This window comes from Callospermophilus lateralis, chromosome 17 (assembly GCF_048772815.1).
Source record: "Callospermophilus lateralis isolate mCalLat2 chromosome 17, mCalLat2.hap1, whole genome shotgun sequence".
Lineage (NCBI taxonomy): Eukaryota > Metazoa > Chordata > Mammalia > Rodentia > Sciuridae > Callospermophilus > Callospermophilus lateralis.
In genome coordinates, this window is record NC_135321.1 from 34,412,019 (window position 1) to 34,429,499 (window position 17,481).

Consider the following 17,481-nt stretch of genomic DNA (forward strand, 5'->3'; position numbering starts at 1 on the left):
CTTCAGGCTTCATTCCATTTTTGCCTCAGTCCTCACTCCCTCATCTTACTGCAGAATAAGTAACGGGCAAATATGTCAGTTGTATAAACAAAACATAATATGTATACAGATTCCTTATTTTACAGAAAAAAATGTTCATCTGGAACATATTTTATGACTAGATAATAATATGCAGAAATAGTCCTTTGGATTTTACCAACAATTGCAGGCTTCAGACTAATCTCCACTTATTGGGACCTGAAAAAAGAGCGCTAAGATATAAGTGATTATTTTTACACAGCTGACCTCTTCAAGTCTACTGTTCTTCTAAAGCTCCTACGAAATAATGTTCACTCTGCTCCATATTGTAACAAGAACCTGTAAAGTTTCAGATTGGAGTAGAACAGGCAGTTATTGTCTAAAAGGAAATCAAACTGTTCTTATTCCAAATAAATCTGGGGATGAAGTTATCAAAGCAAGCAAACTCAAGTGGCAATGAAACTTTCAATTCCCCAATCACACTAATATTATTGGCTAGGAAGAAAAACTACTTTCAAAAAGATTTGTGTAAGTAGGTTAGAGTACAGCCTGAGAACCACCACTATTTCCATCTATTTGTGGGCATCAGATAAATTGTAAATATTTACACAATTTATTATCTAGCTCCTTGTATTTAACCAGTGCTACTAACAATGTTTTTCAGAAAATATCTCTCATTTCTATTGATGATTCTCTTTACATGCTATTCCCATACACCTATGAATTGAACCTTGGGAAAAGCCTATGTAGTAAGATAATCTAACATTCTGAAAAAAATCTATGAATCATTATTTTAGAAAATATTTTGTTAATAATGCACTGTTGGCAAACTGATTAAAATTATCTAGATCCAAGAATATGTGGAAATATACTTGAAGAAGTAAATTCTAAGATATGCTGTGCCAAATATGAGAGGGCAGTAGGTTTTCCTTGCCCGTTTAAGTGCCATCAATTTGCAAATTCACAAATTATGTATAGGTAACAGCTTGGTGGAGCCCTAAGTAGCCTACATTTCTGTTTGTTGGGTATGCTTTTAAAGCCAGTGTTTGTGATAAGGTCAAGAAGTGAGGGGCCCTGGAATGGAGTATAAGAATAAACTTTTGCTCCTGAAGGCTATTCAAAGCCAGCCTGAGGCATGGAAGGAATCAGAGTGGTAATGTGAAGACCATCTTCCTTACTACTTACAATGAGAAGTGCAAAAGTTGGTTTAATAAATTGTATATTTATCATCAATTTATCTTATGTTGTTGGTTACATAACAATTTTATGCACCAAGATATAGGTCTCACAAATAGGATTTGAACAGTACTTGCTCCTACTTGTTTTAACATTGTTACCTGTTATGGATTCAGAAAGGGGTGTAACCAGACGTGTTGGAAAATTCAGTTTAAAAAAAGCCATTCCCAAATATTGTAAGAAGGCAGCGGGTAGGGCAATCCTGAGAAAAAAGGGGGAAAGCTGATGCAGTATGAAAGCCAGCAAAGCTTTGTACCATTTTTGTTTGTTCATTTTTAGTAATATTTATTTTGAATTTGGAACAATAGTATAAATAGAACAAATTTTAAGTTTTAGTGAGACATAATTTATATATCATAAAATTCACCCAGATAAAGTGATCATTAGTAAGGTGCATTGTACAAACATCACCATAATCTAATTTTGTATTATTTTTTATATTCCTAGAAGAAACCTCATTCCCACATGTATTTTACTCTCCATTTCAACTCCCAATTCTAAGGGAGTTGAAATAAAATATCTATATATTTTTTGGACAATTTATATAAATGCAAATCAGAATTACCATGTTTTCAAGATTCATCCATGTTGTAGCACACAGTGTTTATTTTATTGCTAAATATTCCATTATATGGATATATGATTTTATTTGTTCATCCATTATTGGATACTGGGGTGTTTCCACATTTTAGCTGGATATTATTTATAAATATAAATTGGGGTGTTTCTACCTTTTAGCTGGATATTATTTACACATAATGCTATATAAACATTCACATAAGTCTTTCTGTGTGTGTGTGTGTGTGTGTGTGTGTGTGTGTGTGTATTACTTAGGAGTGGATAAACACAGAATAAAGAATTTAAAACTGAAATGCGGCCTTGACAAAAGTACTGAAAAAGAAACAGCTTTTTACATTACAACTCAAAAGAATTTGAGATACAATAGGAAAATCCTAAACACACTCTCCCCAGCATCTGATGACATCATTCTACTCTCAACTTCTGTGAGTCAACTTATCTGTATTTCACATATGAATTCAATATACTCATGCATAAAAACAGACACACAGACCAATAGAAAAGAATTGAGTGCCCAGATATACCCCATAAAAATCAGTTAACTGATTTTTTAAATTTGTTGTTTTTAGATTTACATGACAGTAGGGTATATTTTGACATATACATACACAAGGTAAAACCCATGACAATTATGATCCCATTCTTGGGGCTGAACATGATGTGGAGTTATACTGTTGTTGTATTCATATATGAACATAGGAAGGTTATGTCTGATTCATTCTACTATATTTCCTGTTCCCATCTCCAGCCCTTCCCTTCATTCCCCTTTGTCTAGTCCAATGAACTTCTATACTTTTCCTCCACACTCTCCCTTGCTATGGGTTAGCATCCACATATCAGAGAGAATATTCAACCTTTGGTTTGTTGGGGATGACTTATTTCACTTAGCATGATATACTCCAGTTCCATCCATTTACTGGCAAATGCCATAATTTCATTATTCTTTATAGCTAAGTAATATTCCATTGTGTATATACTACAATTTCTTTATTCCTTCATCTGTTGAAGGGCACCTAGGTTGGTTCCATAGGTTGGCTATTGTGAATTGAGCTACTATAAACATTGATGTGGCTGTGTCACGGTAGTATGCTGATTTTAAGTCCTGTGGGTATATACGAGTAGTGGGATAACTGGGTCAAATGGTGGTCCCATTTCAAGTTTTCTGAAGAATCTCCAAACTTCTTTTTAGAGTTGTTGCACCAATTTGCAGTCCTACCAGCAATGTATGAGTAAACTTTTTCTCCCATATCCTTGCTAACATTTATTGTTATTTGTATTCTCGATAATTGCCATTCTGACTGGAGTAAGATGAAATGTCAGTGTAGTTTTAATTTGCATTTCTCTAATTGCTAGAGATGTTGAACATTTTTTTCATATATTTTTTGACCATTTGTATTTCTTCTTCCATGAAGTGCCTATTCAGTTCCTTTGCCCCATTTATTGGATGGGTTATTTGTTTTTTTTAGTGTTAATTTTTTTCAGTTCTTGTAAATTCTAGAGATTAATGCTCTATCTGAGGTGCAGGTGGTAAAGATTTTCTTCCTTTCTGTAGGCTCTCTCTTAATGTTCTTGTTTGTTTCCCTTGCTGTGAAGAAGCTATTTAGTTTAATGCCATCCCATTTATTGATTCTTGATTTTGCTTCTTGTGCTTTAGGAGTCTTTATTTAGGAAGTCTGTTTCTAAGCTGATATGATGGAGAGTTGGGCCTACTTTTTATTCTAGCATGTGCAGGGTCTCTAAGGTCCTTGATCCACTTTGAGTTTTGTGCAGGGTGAGATACAGGGATTCAATTTCATTCTGCTATGTATGGTTTTCCAGTTTTCCCAGCACCATTTGGTGAACAGTCTATCTTTTCTCCAATGTATGTTTATGGTGCCTTTATCTAGTATGAGATAACTGTATTTATGTGTGTATGTCTCTGTGTCTTCTATTCTGTTCCATTGGTCTTCAGTTCTATTTTTGTGCCATTACTATGCCTTTTTTTGTTAGTACAGCTCTGTAGTACAATTTGTGATGCCCCCTGCTTCCCTTTTCTTGCTCCTCACCTTTGGCTATTCTGGATCTCTTATTTTTCCAAATGAATTTCACGACTGCCTTTTCTATTTCTATGAAGAACATCATTGGAATTTTTATGTGAATTGTGTTATATCTGTATAGTGCCTTTGGTATGGCCATTTTGACAATATTAATTCTGCCTGTCTCAGAACATGGGAGGTCTTTCCATTTTCTAAGGTCTTCTTCAACTTCTTTCTTTAGAGTTCTGTAGTTTTCATTGTAGAAGTCCTTTACCTCTTTTGTTACATGGATTCCCAAGTATTTTATTTTAATTTTTTTGAAGTTATTGTGAATGAAATAGTTGTTTTCTCTTTCAGCTTATTTGTCATTGGTGTATAGGAACACAATTGATTTATGTGTGTTAATTTTATATTGTGCTACTTTATTGAATTCATTTATGAGTTCAAGAAACTTTTTGGAGGAGTTTTTTGGGAATTTTTATAGAATCATGTCATGGGCAAAGTCAACTGATTTTTAACAAAGATGCTAAGAACACATATTGGAGAAATCATAGTCTTTTGAATAAATGGTGCTACTAAAATTGGGTATCGTTATAGAGAAAAATGAAATGAGACCCCTACCTCTTACCAATTACAAAAATCAACTCAAAGCCAGGCATGGTGGCACATCCTTATAATCCCAGCAACTTGGGAGTCTGATGTAGGAAGATTTTAAGTTTGGGGCCAGTCTCAGCAACTTAGCAAGACTCCAAGCAACTTAACTTTATCCTGCCTCAATAAAATAAAAATAAATAAGGAACTGGGGGTGTTGCTCAGTTGTTATGCACCCTGGGAACAATCCCAAATACAATATACAAAAAAAAAAAAAAAAAGACAGAAAGAAAACAAAAAGAATCCCAACTCAAAATGAATTAAAGACTTGTAAATATAAGACCTGAAACAAAGAAACTATTAGAAGACAACATTTTAGGATATTGTAAAGGGCAAGGTACTTTAGATAAGACTCAAAAAGCATAGGCAATCAAACCAAAAATAGACAAATGGGATTACATCAAACTAAAAAAGCTTCTGCCCAGAAAAAGGAACACTGATTAGAGTGAAGAGACAACACAGAAAGTGGAGAAAATATCTACAAACTACACATATGACAAGGAGTCCAGAATATATAAGAAACTTTAAAAACTCAACTGCAAATAAATAAATAAAAATTTGTAATAGATCTAAACAGACATACCTCAAAAGAAGACTTACAAATGGCCAAAAGGTATATGAAAACAACAAAACACTTCGACAGCCTCTTTCTTTGTAAACTTTTTCATACTGTCACTCTATTTACTCTTTCAGAGTCTCACATGCAGCCATTTCATAAGGTTCTTTTTACATTTTTTTCTGTAAATTTTTCTCAGAAATTAACATCTATTCTCACAGGTACAACCCCGATGCATATGACTTTCAAATCTAAATCTCAAATTTTAATTTCTCTCAGGTGATTTAGACCCAAATTTCTACTTAGCTTCTACCCATTCAATAATCACAAACTGTTAGAAATGGAAGAAACTCAGTAAAAATCCAGTTTAACTTGCATTTACAGGCAAGGAGATTGAAGCACATAGCACTATCTTTAAAGATGTATAACTACTGAAAAGAGTAAAACTTGGCATTTGACCCTTATTCCAATGGTCTTCAAAATCAAATTAATCATCTTTATCATGAAATCAGCTTTTTCCCTAATTCTTTTTTTTTTCTCATCACTAAAATCTAAACTTGAGGCCTGATATTTAAACCCTTTCACAATCAACCTAATTTACTAATGTAATCTTTGGTTTCATTTTCCCTACTCAGACTCTTTCCCTCTCTTTCCATTGAAGACACACCCACACCCACACCCACACCCACACACACACACCCACACACCTACCTCTAATTTGTGTGTTTCAGATAAGAAGGTTAGGTTCTTATTCCGGCCTATCAAAATTCTATCTTGTCTTCTCTGAGTTATCTTATTAAGTAACTCTTATAGAAATCTTTTCTTTCTATTTCTTTCCTAGCCCTTACATTCTGAATAAATAATAGATATTGGTATATTTGCCTAATTCTACAACTAGAGTACTTAAAACTAATGGCTTCCTTATCTCTTGGGAAGAACTTAGCAAGGTTTACTTATTTAAATTAGTAGAGGTTTAATAAGATTTTCTTTTGACTTGCTGACTATTACATGAAAGTACAAAAATGGTCTGATTTTTTAGGAGTATGCAGAATTACAAAACTGTTAATTCATGAGGGTCATCTTTGCATAGTCAATAAACAAACATCAAACAAACTCACTAAAAACAAACCAAAGGACCTATAAACAGTCAGAGTTGTTGTGAGTTTGTAAGTCATTACCATCTTTCACTCGATAATTACCTTCCAATGGTTTGGCTCAGCTGTGCCCTACTATTTGCTCTTATTTGTCATTAAGTCCTCACACATTATTTATTTTCATGCTATAGCATTTATGCAGGAAGGCAGCGATGTAAGCTCCCTTGCCTGTGATTCTTCCAACAGATAATAGAAAATAAATTGCAATTAGATTTTGGTAATTGTATATAATTAACTCAAAATGAGCTGTTAATTATAAAAAAATATGTTTTTCACTTTCTCATTATCTCATTTATTTTAGTTCCAAATTCTTAATGCTTCACTTGAGTAAGTTTAATATTTTAAACATACAGAGTATTTTTAATACTAGCATAATTTAAATTTACAAATAAATAAAATCTAGTTTAAAATTAAATTTTATCTAGGGAGTTCTATTAAAGTCAAAGAGCTTGCAAGGTAGACAGAAGGTCATTCTCATAACAATTCTTGATTATATGTTCTACAATCAGCAGGCATTCTAGCTTGAATATTCTATGAAGGCTGCTGGAGGCGGTACAGTATTCTTCCCTGACCTCTCCCCGACCTTTTCCTGGAGTACGTGGAGACAACATCATTGCCTTAATCAACTGAATCAAGAAAATGCCGAATTTATTGTCTTTATCTCTTTTAATCTCACATTAAATAATTTATGAGACAGAGAATTCTTGGCTTTCCAATGACTGCCAGACATTAGAAGAAGTTGCAAGAGTTTCTTCAAATTCTTAAAATGCAAATAACATTTTGAAAGGTCTACAAGTATATCAGAGGCATATTAAAAATATATTTTTGAAGCAGTGTATACTTTTTAAAATTTAGAGTATGCATGCCAGATGCCTGGAAACCTTCAAGCATGTTCAATCCTTCAATTAGAGCATAAATTTCCAAAGCATTCACCATCCCTATCTGACTATAAGTAATGAAAACTTTTATAAATGGCAAATGGGAGTATGAATTGCAACAATCTTTTGGAAAAGAAAATTAACATGGTCTATTATAATTTATAATTATATATTATATCAAAATAGCCTTTGTAAAAATAACCTCTGACCTAGCAATATTATCCTTGAGAATTTCTCCTAAAAAAGAAACAAAAGTACCAGAACATAAGAATGTATTACAATCGTACTTTTATAATATTGTGCATAGTATTAAAGAACTTAAATGTTCTGCAATACAAAACATGGCAGGAAAAGTTATGGTGCATATGTAAACAATGAACTGTCATGCATTTATAATAAATAATGAATTAGCATTTCTATTAGTTTTCTATAGCTGCTACAACAAATTACCTCAACTTGATTGGCTTAAGCAACATGAATGTATTATTCCACAGTTTTGTAAGTCTGACAGAGGTCTCACTGAAAGGACTGGGCTAACATTCAGGTGTTGGAAGGGCCATGTTCCTTTCTGGAGCCATAGAAGACAAATTCTTTACTTGCTCATTTGGGTTATTAGCAGATTTCAGTTCCTTGCAGTTGGAGATCCCCTGCAGGTGGCTGCTTCTACTTTCATTCCTTGGCCTGTGACCTCATTCCTCCATCTTCAAATGGCAGCAACAGCCAACTAGGTCACTTTCATGCTTCTAATTTCTCTTCCTCCCCTCCCATGTCTCTGACCCAGCAGGGGAAGTGTCTCCACTTTTTTTTTTTTTCTTTTCCTCTTTTGGTGCTGGCTATAAGTTTCCCTATTTTTAAGCACTTGTATGATTAGATTGGGCCCACTCAGAGAATCAAGGACTATGTCTCCATATCAAGGTCCATCCCCTTCTATCACATCTGCCTTTAAAGTCTATTTGCTGCTAGGCACAGTGGCACATGCCTGTAATCCCAGTGGCTCAGGAGGTTAAGGCAGAAATATCTCAAGTTCAAAGTCAGCCTCAGTAACACAGTGAGGCCCTAAGCAACTTAGTGAGACTATTTCAAAAAGATAAAAAGGGCTGGGTACATCCCTCAGTGGTTAAGTGCCCCTGGGTTTAATCCCTCATGCCAAAATAATAAATAAATAAAATTTAAAAATAAAGAAATAAAGTTACTTTGCTATATAAGGTGACATATTCAAGAATTCCAGAGATTAGAGCATGGACATCTTTGAGGGACAATTATTCTGCTTACTAAAGTTCTATATCTAAGGATCTGATAATAATCATCAAGTAGCATTCAAAGAAAAAATATGATGTGTTGTCTGATGTCCAGTGTACACAGATGTCTGTATTTGTGCACATACAGAAAGGTTTAGAAGGATACACATAAGAGATCTAATACTAATTTAACCAAGACAGTCAGCATAGGGAATGGAAGATGGGATGAAAGATGAATGATATTTTCTTGATATGCCTTTGAATGTTTTACTTTTTATATGATAAATGTTTATTTTTAAATTTTACAGTTTAGGTAAAATATTTTTTTAATATTTATTTTTTAGTTGTAGTTGGACTTAATACATTTATTCTATTTATTTATTTATTTATTTGGTTCTGAGGATTGAACCCAGGGCCTCACACAAATTTATATAATGCTCCGTGCTAGGCGAGTGCTCTACCACTGAGCCACAAACCCAGTCGAAGGTTGGGTTTTAATATTAATATTAAATATTGAATATTATTAATATTAATTAGTATTAATATTTAATATTTTAAGATGCATTATAATTTAAACACACAACACATACTTATACATAAGGAAGACCTAGAAGTTATATACTAAGATAATTCTAGATAATATTATAAATATATTTTCTTTTTTTTGGCTTATCAGCAATTTTTTTAATATGGTAGGCAAATAAGAAAGGAAATAAGTAAAGATATAAACATGAATAGCACTAATAAGTAAATATTTTAAATTAAAAACAATTCAACAAAAAGTTTTGACATTTCAACTACAGAAATGTAATACCCTTACATAAAAACTGTGGACATAGCCAGGAAATGAAAATTCTACAAAGCAGTAGCAGAAAGGGTTAAAAAAAGACAGAAAAGTTTTCATCCTAATCGAATACTGGGAAACTGAAAATGACAACAGAATTCTATCTTTCCACTTATAAAATTGCCAAATGTTATTTAATTTTTCAAATCACCATTGGCTAGCCAATTTACCTCTGTTCCCTTCTGACACTGCTTAAAAATAACAGTAAAAGAATAGAAACAACAAAAAATCTATGTGGCTGCACAAAATTTCAGAAGCCTGGAAAGCAATTAGCCAACTAGAAATATTAAAACAGAAGTATCTGCTAGTTGTGGTGTAGGAACAGATAACCTGAATGAAGGCCAATGAAGGTTAGGTCTAATAGGAGGAAGTGAAAGCACAGCTGGATGAAAAATCTGTCACAGATGTAAAAAGCCAAGATGCCCTCCTTATCTGTCCCCATCTGGTGGTAAAGACTGAAGGTTTACCTCCAGGAAAAGGTGAAAAATAGAGTTATGGGCATAAATTAAATATAGTTAAAAAGGGGACTAGGTGAAAGCCTATGTAATAATAAGGGATGGGTCTTTTTCTTCTTCCACTGGGCTCCCCTCATTGGTAGCTACTGTGGTTTGAATATTAAATGCCCCCCAAAGGCCCATATACTAAAGGCTTGATTGCCAACCTGGATGCTCCTGGGGAGGTAGTAGAACCTTTATGCTGTGGGGCCTAGTGGAAGGAAGTTAGGTCACTGGGGGTATGCACTTGGAGGGAATGTTGAGACCTCAATCCCCCCCCTCCCCTCCCCTCTCCTCTCTGCTTCTTAAAATAAACCTTTCCTCCTTTTAAGTGTAATTTTCTCAGGTATTTTCAGCAATGAAAATATGACTAGAAAGGAAGCCAAATTTATATAATGCTCTTATTTCTTCTTCCAACCCAGGCATAAAATTTACTGATAGGAGAACTGCCCACCCAAAAGAAGGGACCTAAGGGCAAGGGGTAAGGGGTCGCCAGGTTTCTACCTGATCACAATGAAGTCCATTAGTTGAGAAAGCCTGCTTATATATACTCAGAGCTTTCAATAGCCTTTTACTGTTTTGCTCATAAATATAAATGAATTATCAAACATTTGTGGGAAAAAGAAAATTGAATTTGGTGAAAACAGAAAGAATGCTCTAAAAACAAAAGAAACTTCAAAAATTATTATAAATATCCTCTAAGGTAAGACAAAATATCATATATACAAAACATACATACAAAACAAGAATGGAACATTCATAGAGTAAGTTGTCCTTGGAAGTTAATCATTAAAGCAGTAATAAAATTCAATAGAAGCACTGAAAGATAAAGTTCAGGAAATCTTAGGAACTAGGAAAAAAGACAAATATGAAAGGAGAGAAAAATAAGAAAATGAAATGATTCTGAGAGATTCAACATCTGAATGTGAGGAGTTCTGGGAGGAAGCATTATAAAAAGTGAGGTTGGAGAGAGTGACAAAGAAAATTTCCCTAAACTGAAGGAAGTTTCTTCATTGAAAGAGTCCACTGATTGTGCAGTATACTGAATGAAAAAGGCCCAATTTTAATGCACAGCAGCATTCATTTTTAAAAAATATTTATTTAGTTGTAGATGAACATACAGTACCTTTATTTATTTTTATGTGGTGCTGCGGATGGAACCCAGTGTTTCACATATTCGAGGCAAGCACTTTACCACTGAGCTACAGTCCCAGCCAGCATTCTTTTTAAAGGAATTCAGATACAAATAGTTTTCACAGAGCATAGGTCTTATATACACAAATACACACACAGAGATTAAAAATTAAAATTTTAATGGCAACACTAGAAACTAGAAGATAATGAAAGACAACCGTTAATCCATTCTGAGGAAAAATAATTACCAACTCAGAATTCTATAAAGAGTTAAACTATAAATTAAACATGAAGAAAGCCTTAAGATATTTTTTAGAGATATGACATCTCAAAAAATTATTGCTTCTGTACTCCTTTTCAGTAAGGTATTAAAGGATATGTTTCAGTAAGATGAAGGAGTATTAACAAAAAAGAGGATAATATGTAATCTAGAAAAAAGAAAATATAATGTATAATACAGAAAAGTAAAGAAAATGTCCAGGATGATGAATAAGGAAATATCAGAATGACATCACTAGACAGCAAGCCTAGAAAATAACCAAGTCTATTTTTTATTAGTGCATTATAATTATACATAATAGTGAAATTCATTGTTATACATCTATTCATGCATATAATATAATAAAATACAATTTGGTTCTTAGTACCTCATACAACCCCCCTCCCCATTCTACAAATCTCCCTTCTATTATCATGAGATCTGCCCCACTTTTTTTTTTTTACTAACTAGCTTCCACATATGAGAAAAAAACATACTTCCCTTGACTTCCTGAGTTTGTCTTATTTGGCTTAAGGAAGGATATCTTTAAAAAAAAATGATGAAAGGAGGGGGGAAGCAACATATGAAAGAAATGAAGAGATATGATAGAATAATTGATGTGACTGAATATATTAAGAAATTTATATTTTCTTGGTGAGAATGAGTAGATATGAGAATGTCTGTTTTAAAAGGCCAGGAATTTTTGTCTGTTTATACACTGCTTTTTTCTCCAAGTCTAAAACATGGTGGATACTCTATAAATATTTGAGTGAATGAGTAATGAATGAATTCATAGAAAATTAAATGGGACATTTTTATTGTATTAAAAATTTAAAAAATTGACATTATATATGTTCATGATATACAATACAATGTTTTGATATATGTATACATTGTGAACTTATTAAATCAAGCTATTTAATGTATCCATCATCTCATATACTCATTTTAGGTAAGAATACTTAAGATCTACTCTCACCAATTTTCAAAAGCACAATACATTGTTCGCTATAATCATCATGCTGTATAGACCTCCAGAACTTATTCATCCTGGCTAAATGAAACTTGGTACTCTGACCAATATCTTTCCATTCCCCCAACCCTCCTGGCCCTTTTGGCAATCACCACTCTACTTTTTGCTTCTTTGAATTTGACTATTTTTTGGTACCAGAAGTTGATCCCAGGGGTGCTTAACCATTAAGCCACATCCCCATCCCTTTTTAAATTTTTTATTTTGAGACAGGATCTCACTAAGTTGCTTAGGACCTCACTAAGTTGCTGAGGTTGGCTTTGAACTTGTAATCTTCTTGCTTCAGCTTCTAGAGCTGAATTACAGGCATGTGCCACCAAGCCGGCTGAATTTGATTTCTTTAAAGTTCACAAGTAAATGAGATCATGCAATATTTGTTTTTCTGTGCTAAATAGACATTTTTAAACTCCAGAGAAAATAATTTATTGTATAGAAATTAAATTTAGTAATTATAAAGTACAAGGTTTAGCTATGCATACCGCATTTACAGTCTTAAAACTATTTTGATATAGACATATTGAGAGGACAGATGGAAGGAAATAGTGTGTTTGGATGTGTTATTAAAGAGAGGGGGAGTGGGAGAAAGTAGAGACAGAAAAACACAGGGAGAGATGTCCCAGAGGGAAGAAAGAAAAAAGGAAGAAAAGGAGACATTAAATGGTTATTGGTGAGGGCTAAATCATCTTCCACAGCAAAATGTCAATGCTTCATGATTCTATAAGTTTGAAGTAAAAAAAAATAGGTAACATCTAAAATAGTTAAAACTGTTTGTTGAAGGAGGATATCAGCAACATGCCAAAATAGAACTTCCAAGTGCTTGCTTCTCACTGAAAATAATCAATGTAAACGGGCTGGAGCTGTAGTTCAGTGCGCAGACTGCTTGCCTAGTATGCGCAAGGCACTGGCTTCGATCCTCAGCACCACATAAAAATGAACGCATAAAATAGGGGCATTCTGTCCATCTACAACTGCAAAAAAAATTTTAAAAAAATCAATGTGAACAACTCTCCAACATGAAATCTTCGCAAGAGCTAAGAAAAGCAGGTGAGAGAGTATAGCATCCATTTATTCCACAGAAGCAAGATGTATTGAAGAGGGCAGGAAGGACAGTTTTATACTACTGCTATCAGTCCTCCCCTAACTCCAGGCAGTACAGTGAGAAGAGACCTTCCATAAGGAAGAAGAAAAGAGAAGTGAGCATCAGACTTTGTTCCAGATCTCCAAACCAAGTCTGCATCTGTAAAACCAGTGTTAGGCAGATAGATGCACATGGCCCCAGACACCAGGCAGCAAGGCCCTGCTTGGCACCAGGTAGGATCTTTCTGTCTCAGACTCCAGGCCTGCTTGGCAAATTTGAATTTCTTCCCTAGGCCCACTTCACCACTAGCTCACTTCAAAGGCCCCAGGCTCTGGGTGAGTCCCAGTGCCAGGCTGTTCCCTTCTAGCTCTGATTTAGGGGCTGCCCCAGTACCAAGTCAGCCTCTACAGACTCAGGCTCACACAGCTAGCACTATGCTAGACCAAATGGCTTCAGGTTTTAGGCCTGCCGGACCACCTGGCCAGCCCCTGCAGCCCAAGTCAACAGGCTAATCTGTGGATCCAGCCTCTAGACTGGTCCCAGCAGCTGTAGTCTCCAGGCTTGCCTCTTGCAGACAGCTCCCATGGTCCCAGGATTCAGCCCAGCCCAGTCCAATGGACCTACCCTCCAGGCTGGCCTCTGTGGTTTGGAGTTTGAGTCCAAGCAAGTTAACTGCCTGTTATCACAAAGAAGTCAACACTGTTCAGAGGAATATAACTAAATTTCAGAGCAATTCACAATGACCATAAGAAATTTAAAATTACTAGACATATAAAAAACCAGGAAAACATGATTAATACTCAGGGAAGACAACATAAACCCCAAGATGACTCAAGTGTTAAAAGTAGCAGACAAGCACTTGAAAGGAATTATAACCATACTCAAGAAAATAAGAAAAAATATGCTTGTGATGAATAAATTAGAAAATCTCATCAGAGAAATAAAATCATAACAAAAATCCAAATGAAAATTTCAGAAGTGAAATACACGACAAAAACTTAAAAAAAAAAAAAAACCCTTAGGGTTTAACAACAGATTGAAAGTAACAGATAAAACTTGAGGATAAGTTGATAGTAATTATTCAATATGAAGAACAAAAACAAAGATTTTTAAAAATTAGCAGTTATCAGGCACCTATGAAATAATATCTACAGGTTTACTATATACAATAGTTGGAATACTAAAAGGAGAGAAGAAAGAGAATAGAGAGAAAAAAAAAACAATGGCCTCAAATACCTAAAATTTCATAAAGTGAGAATTCTTAAACATTTCCTTGAGGGCATAAATGGAATTAACTTTTATAGAAAACAATTGGGCAATATGAATCTACAATCTTACATATTTTCATATATGTTTTAGTTATTAATTGCACTTATAGATGTCTATGCCACAGAAATAGGAAGAAATAAAGTAAAAAAAACTCAAGAGAAATATTCTTTAAGAAATTATTTATAATAGCAAAATTCTATATTATGGAATATCAGGCTAATTGGGGCATAATTGCCACATGTTAAATATTTGTTGAATGAATGAATGAAAAAAAAATAGAGAGACTTTTTTTTTAAAATTTAGAGACAGGGTCTTACTGAGTTGCTTAGGCTGAGAGTTGCCCTACTCTCTGGCCTGCTGAGGCTGGCTTTGAACTCATGATCCTCTTGCCTCAGCCTCCTACGCTGCTGGGATTATAGGCGTGTGCCACCACACCCGGCTATGAATGAATATATTTTCACAAAATATTTAATGAGATAAAAAATGTATGAAAAAGTAAACAAAAATCTATATAAGCATAGTCCCTATTACTTAATATGGAATATAAATAATATAAAGAAAAATAGGAGAAAGGGCTCAAAGATAATGAGTGAATTTTTATTTTCTTCACATTTTTCAAAAAATTTTATGTCAATTATTAATTTGGTCAAAAATAATAAAAATGAATATTAAGCTACAATTTGATGCCAAACATATTCTAAATATCTAAGTCCTTAGTATTCTTGCCTTCACCCAGCTCTTTTTACCTTGGTCCAGGATCACTCCCATTCATATCCAGATTGGGCTCTTGGGGTTTAGTAAATTCTTTGTCAGGAACCAGTTTTGTAGACTTAAATACAGCTTGAGTTCTTAACCTGTAAAAATAAATTAAGAGAATTTCTAATCCTGAGGAGCCGGAGAGGCTAACTGATAATCCCTGGAAAACTACGCTCTTCCAACTAGATCCGCAGCTTCCCAGCAATCATTTTCAAATTAAACCTTTGTCAAAAATAAATGGGTAGACTGGATGTATAGCTGCAGCAGGTTCACAGCATGTGCAAGGCCCTGGGATCAATTCCCCCACACCACTAACAAACAAATGGATAATTACTAAACATACATACATAAATAAGCACAAATTGATTTTGTTCTCTTTATTTATAAGAGAATTGTTTATGATATAATTTAAAAAGTCAAAATTATAGATGCTTTTGGAGTACTTTGAATCTATTCTCTAGAAATTTAAAGACTCACTCTATTTATTGCTTAGTGTATTTTGGTCACTAAAGTCTAAACAGGAATTCTAGTAACTTAAGTACCATTAATTATGTCCAATATTATGTGGGAGGTGCCCACTTCTAACAGTCACATGTCAAAGAGCTGGATCTACAGCTCACTGACTAAATAGTTTCTCTGGGCCACAGACAAATAAGAATTAGAAGACACCAAAATCCCATACTCACATGTTCTGAGAAGGCAAAGCTGTTGAAATCAGCACAAAAGTGATGTCAATTACTAATACCAAATATGTGACACTACCCATTCTCTGTTTTGTAGAAATGTTTTCTGGTTCTTTGTATAAGTATATTCTTTAACTATAAAATCACACACCATGAAGAGGTAAAAACACCATTCATATGGTATCATCATTTTCTTATAATTCTTATAATTGTAGCTATCTATACATAAAAATAAACAAAGAGATTATAAAGATTAATCACCCTCAGGAACTTATTGTTTATTTGGGACAACTGAGACTAATATTTGGTAGTGACACAGACGTAGATAGGTCAAATGCAAATTTAAAATTTTAAAAATCAGGCAATTATGAGAACAGAGTGAAAAAATAATAGCAATAGAAGCAGTCAGAGCAGTGTTGGCAGCAGTGGTAGAAATTATGATGTTGAAGATATAAGACACCATTGAAGGAATGCACTTTCCATATACTGTTGCGCTGATCCTTACGAATATACTATGAAGTAGTTATTTATTACTCTATATTTACAGATTGCTAAAGCAAGGCACAGACACATAACTCATCTAAGGTAACACATTTTAAATGGTAAAGGCATATTTTTAAATCATAATTAGGTATAAAGTACATATACTCAAGAATATTATAAGAGTAGGAAACAATGATAATTATTAATTTTTTTGTGATATTGGGGATTGAGCCCACACAACATAGGCAAGTACTCTACCACTGAGCTACATCCCCAGCTCTTTTTTTTAAAACAGGGTACTGCTAAGTTGCCTTGGCTGGCCTTGAACTTGTGGTCTTTCTGCCTCAGCCTCCTGAGAACCTGAGATTATAAATGTGCACTGCAGTGTTGGACTAAATATCTATAATTAGCCTTAATTTTTATTCATAATACATTGACTACTTTGCTCCAAAAAGGATTTAAGGTGGTTCTTGGCATGTGATAAACACTATTCTGGATAAATCCTCTCAGATCAGTCTAGAAAGGGCTCATAAAGATTTTGAAAGCTCTTATTGACCATTGTGTAATATCAAGATAGCAGAATGAATTGTTAAGTAGAGTTTAAGTAAATATTAATAACATGCTTAAGTGTTATTCCAATATGACAGGTTCATCCCCAAATTCTGAATTCTATACTACTTACTTGACAGTAATTATAGATTGTTTCCCAATATTATTCCTGAGCATTGTGAGCACCATAAACAATGCTTGTGCATGGCAAGTATTACTTTAGTAATTTTATTAAAGTGAGGTTTTTTAATATATAAAATTTCAAATTATGTATAAATTAGAAAGTAGGATTATTTTATGTATACTGAGAGTCAAGACCAGGGTTGCTGATTTGATACTCCTCTCATATAGTTTTGTATTGAATAGGGGGATTAGTAAATGTTTGCTTAAAGAAGGGGAATTAAAATGAATTATAGAACTACATTTCACATCAAACAATAATGGGTCCATTTTATATATGTGCAATAACTTAGGTAAGAAAGAAACTAGACCTAAAAATTTTAAGTAGAGGGGTTTTAACTGTGCTGTAATGAATAGATAAGGAGTAGATAAATGTAAAAGAGCAAAGTATATTTAA

The 17,481-nt window shown here is 33.8% G+C and overlaps 1 protein-coding gene across 5 annotated transcripts in view; it reads right to left on the reverse strand.

Moving 5' to 3' along the window:
* The window catches only part of Kiaa1328 (KIAA1328 ortholog), a 249,069-nt gene that overhangs the window by 82,066 nt on the left and 149,522 nt on the right, over window positions 1–17,481 (reverse strand). For all 5 annotated transcript variants that reach the window (XM_076836586.2, XM_076836585.2, XM_076836589.2 and 2 more), the window contains one exon: window positions 15,180–15,287. In XM_076836586.2, coding sequence (XP_076692701.2) covers window positions 15,180–15,287 — 108 coding nt within the window. The remainder of the gene's footprint in view (window positions 1–15,179; window positions 15,288–17,481) is intronic.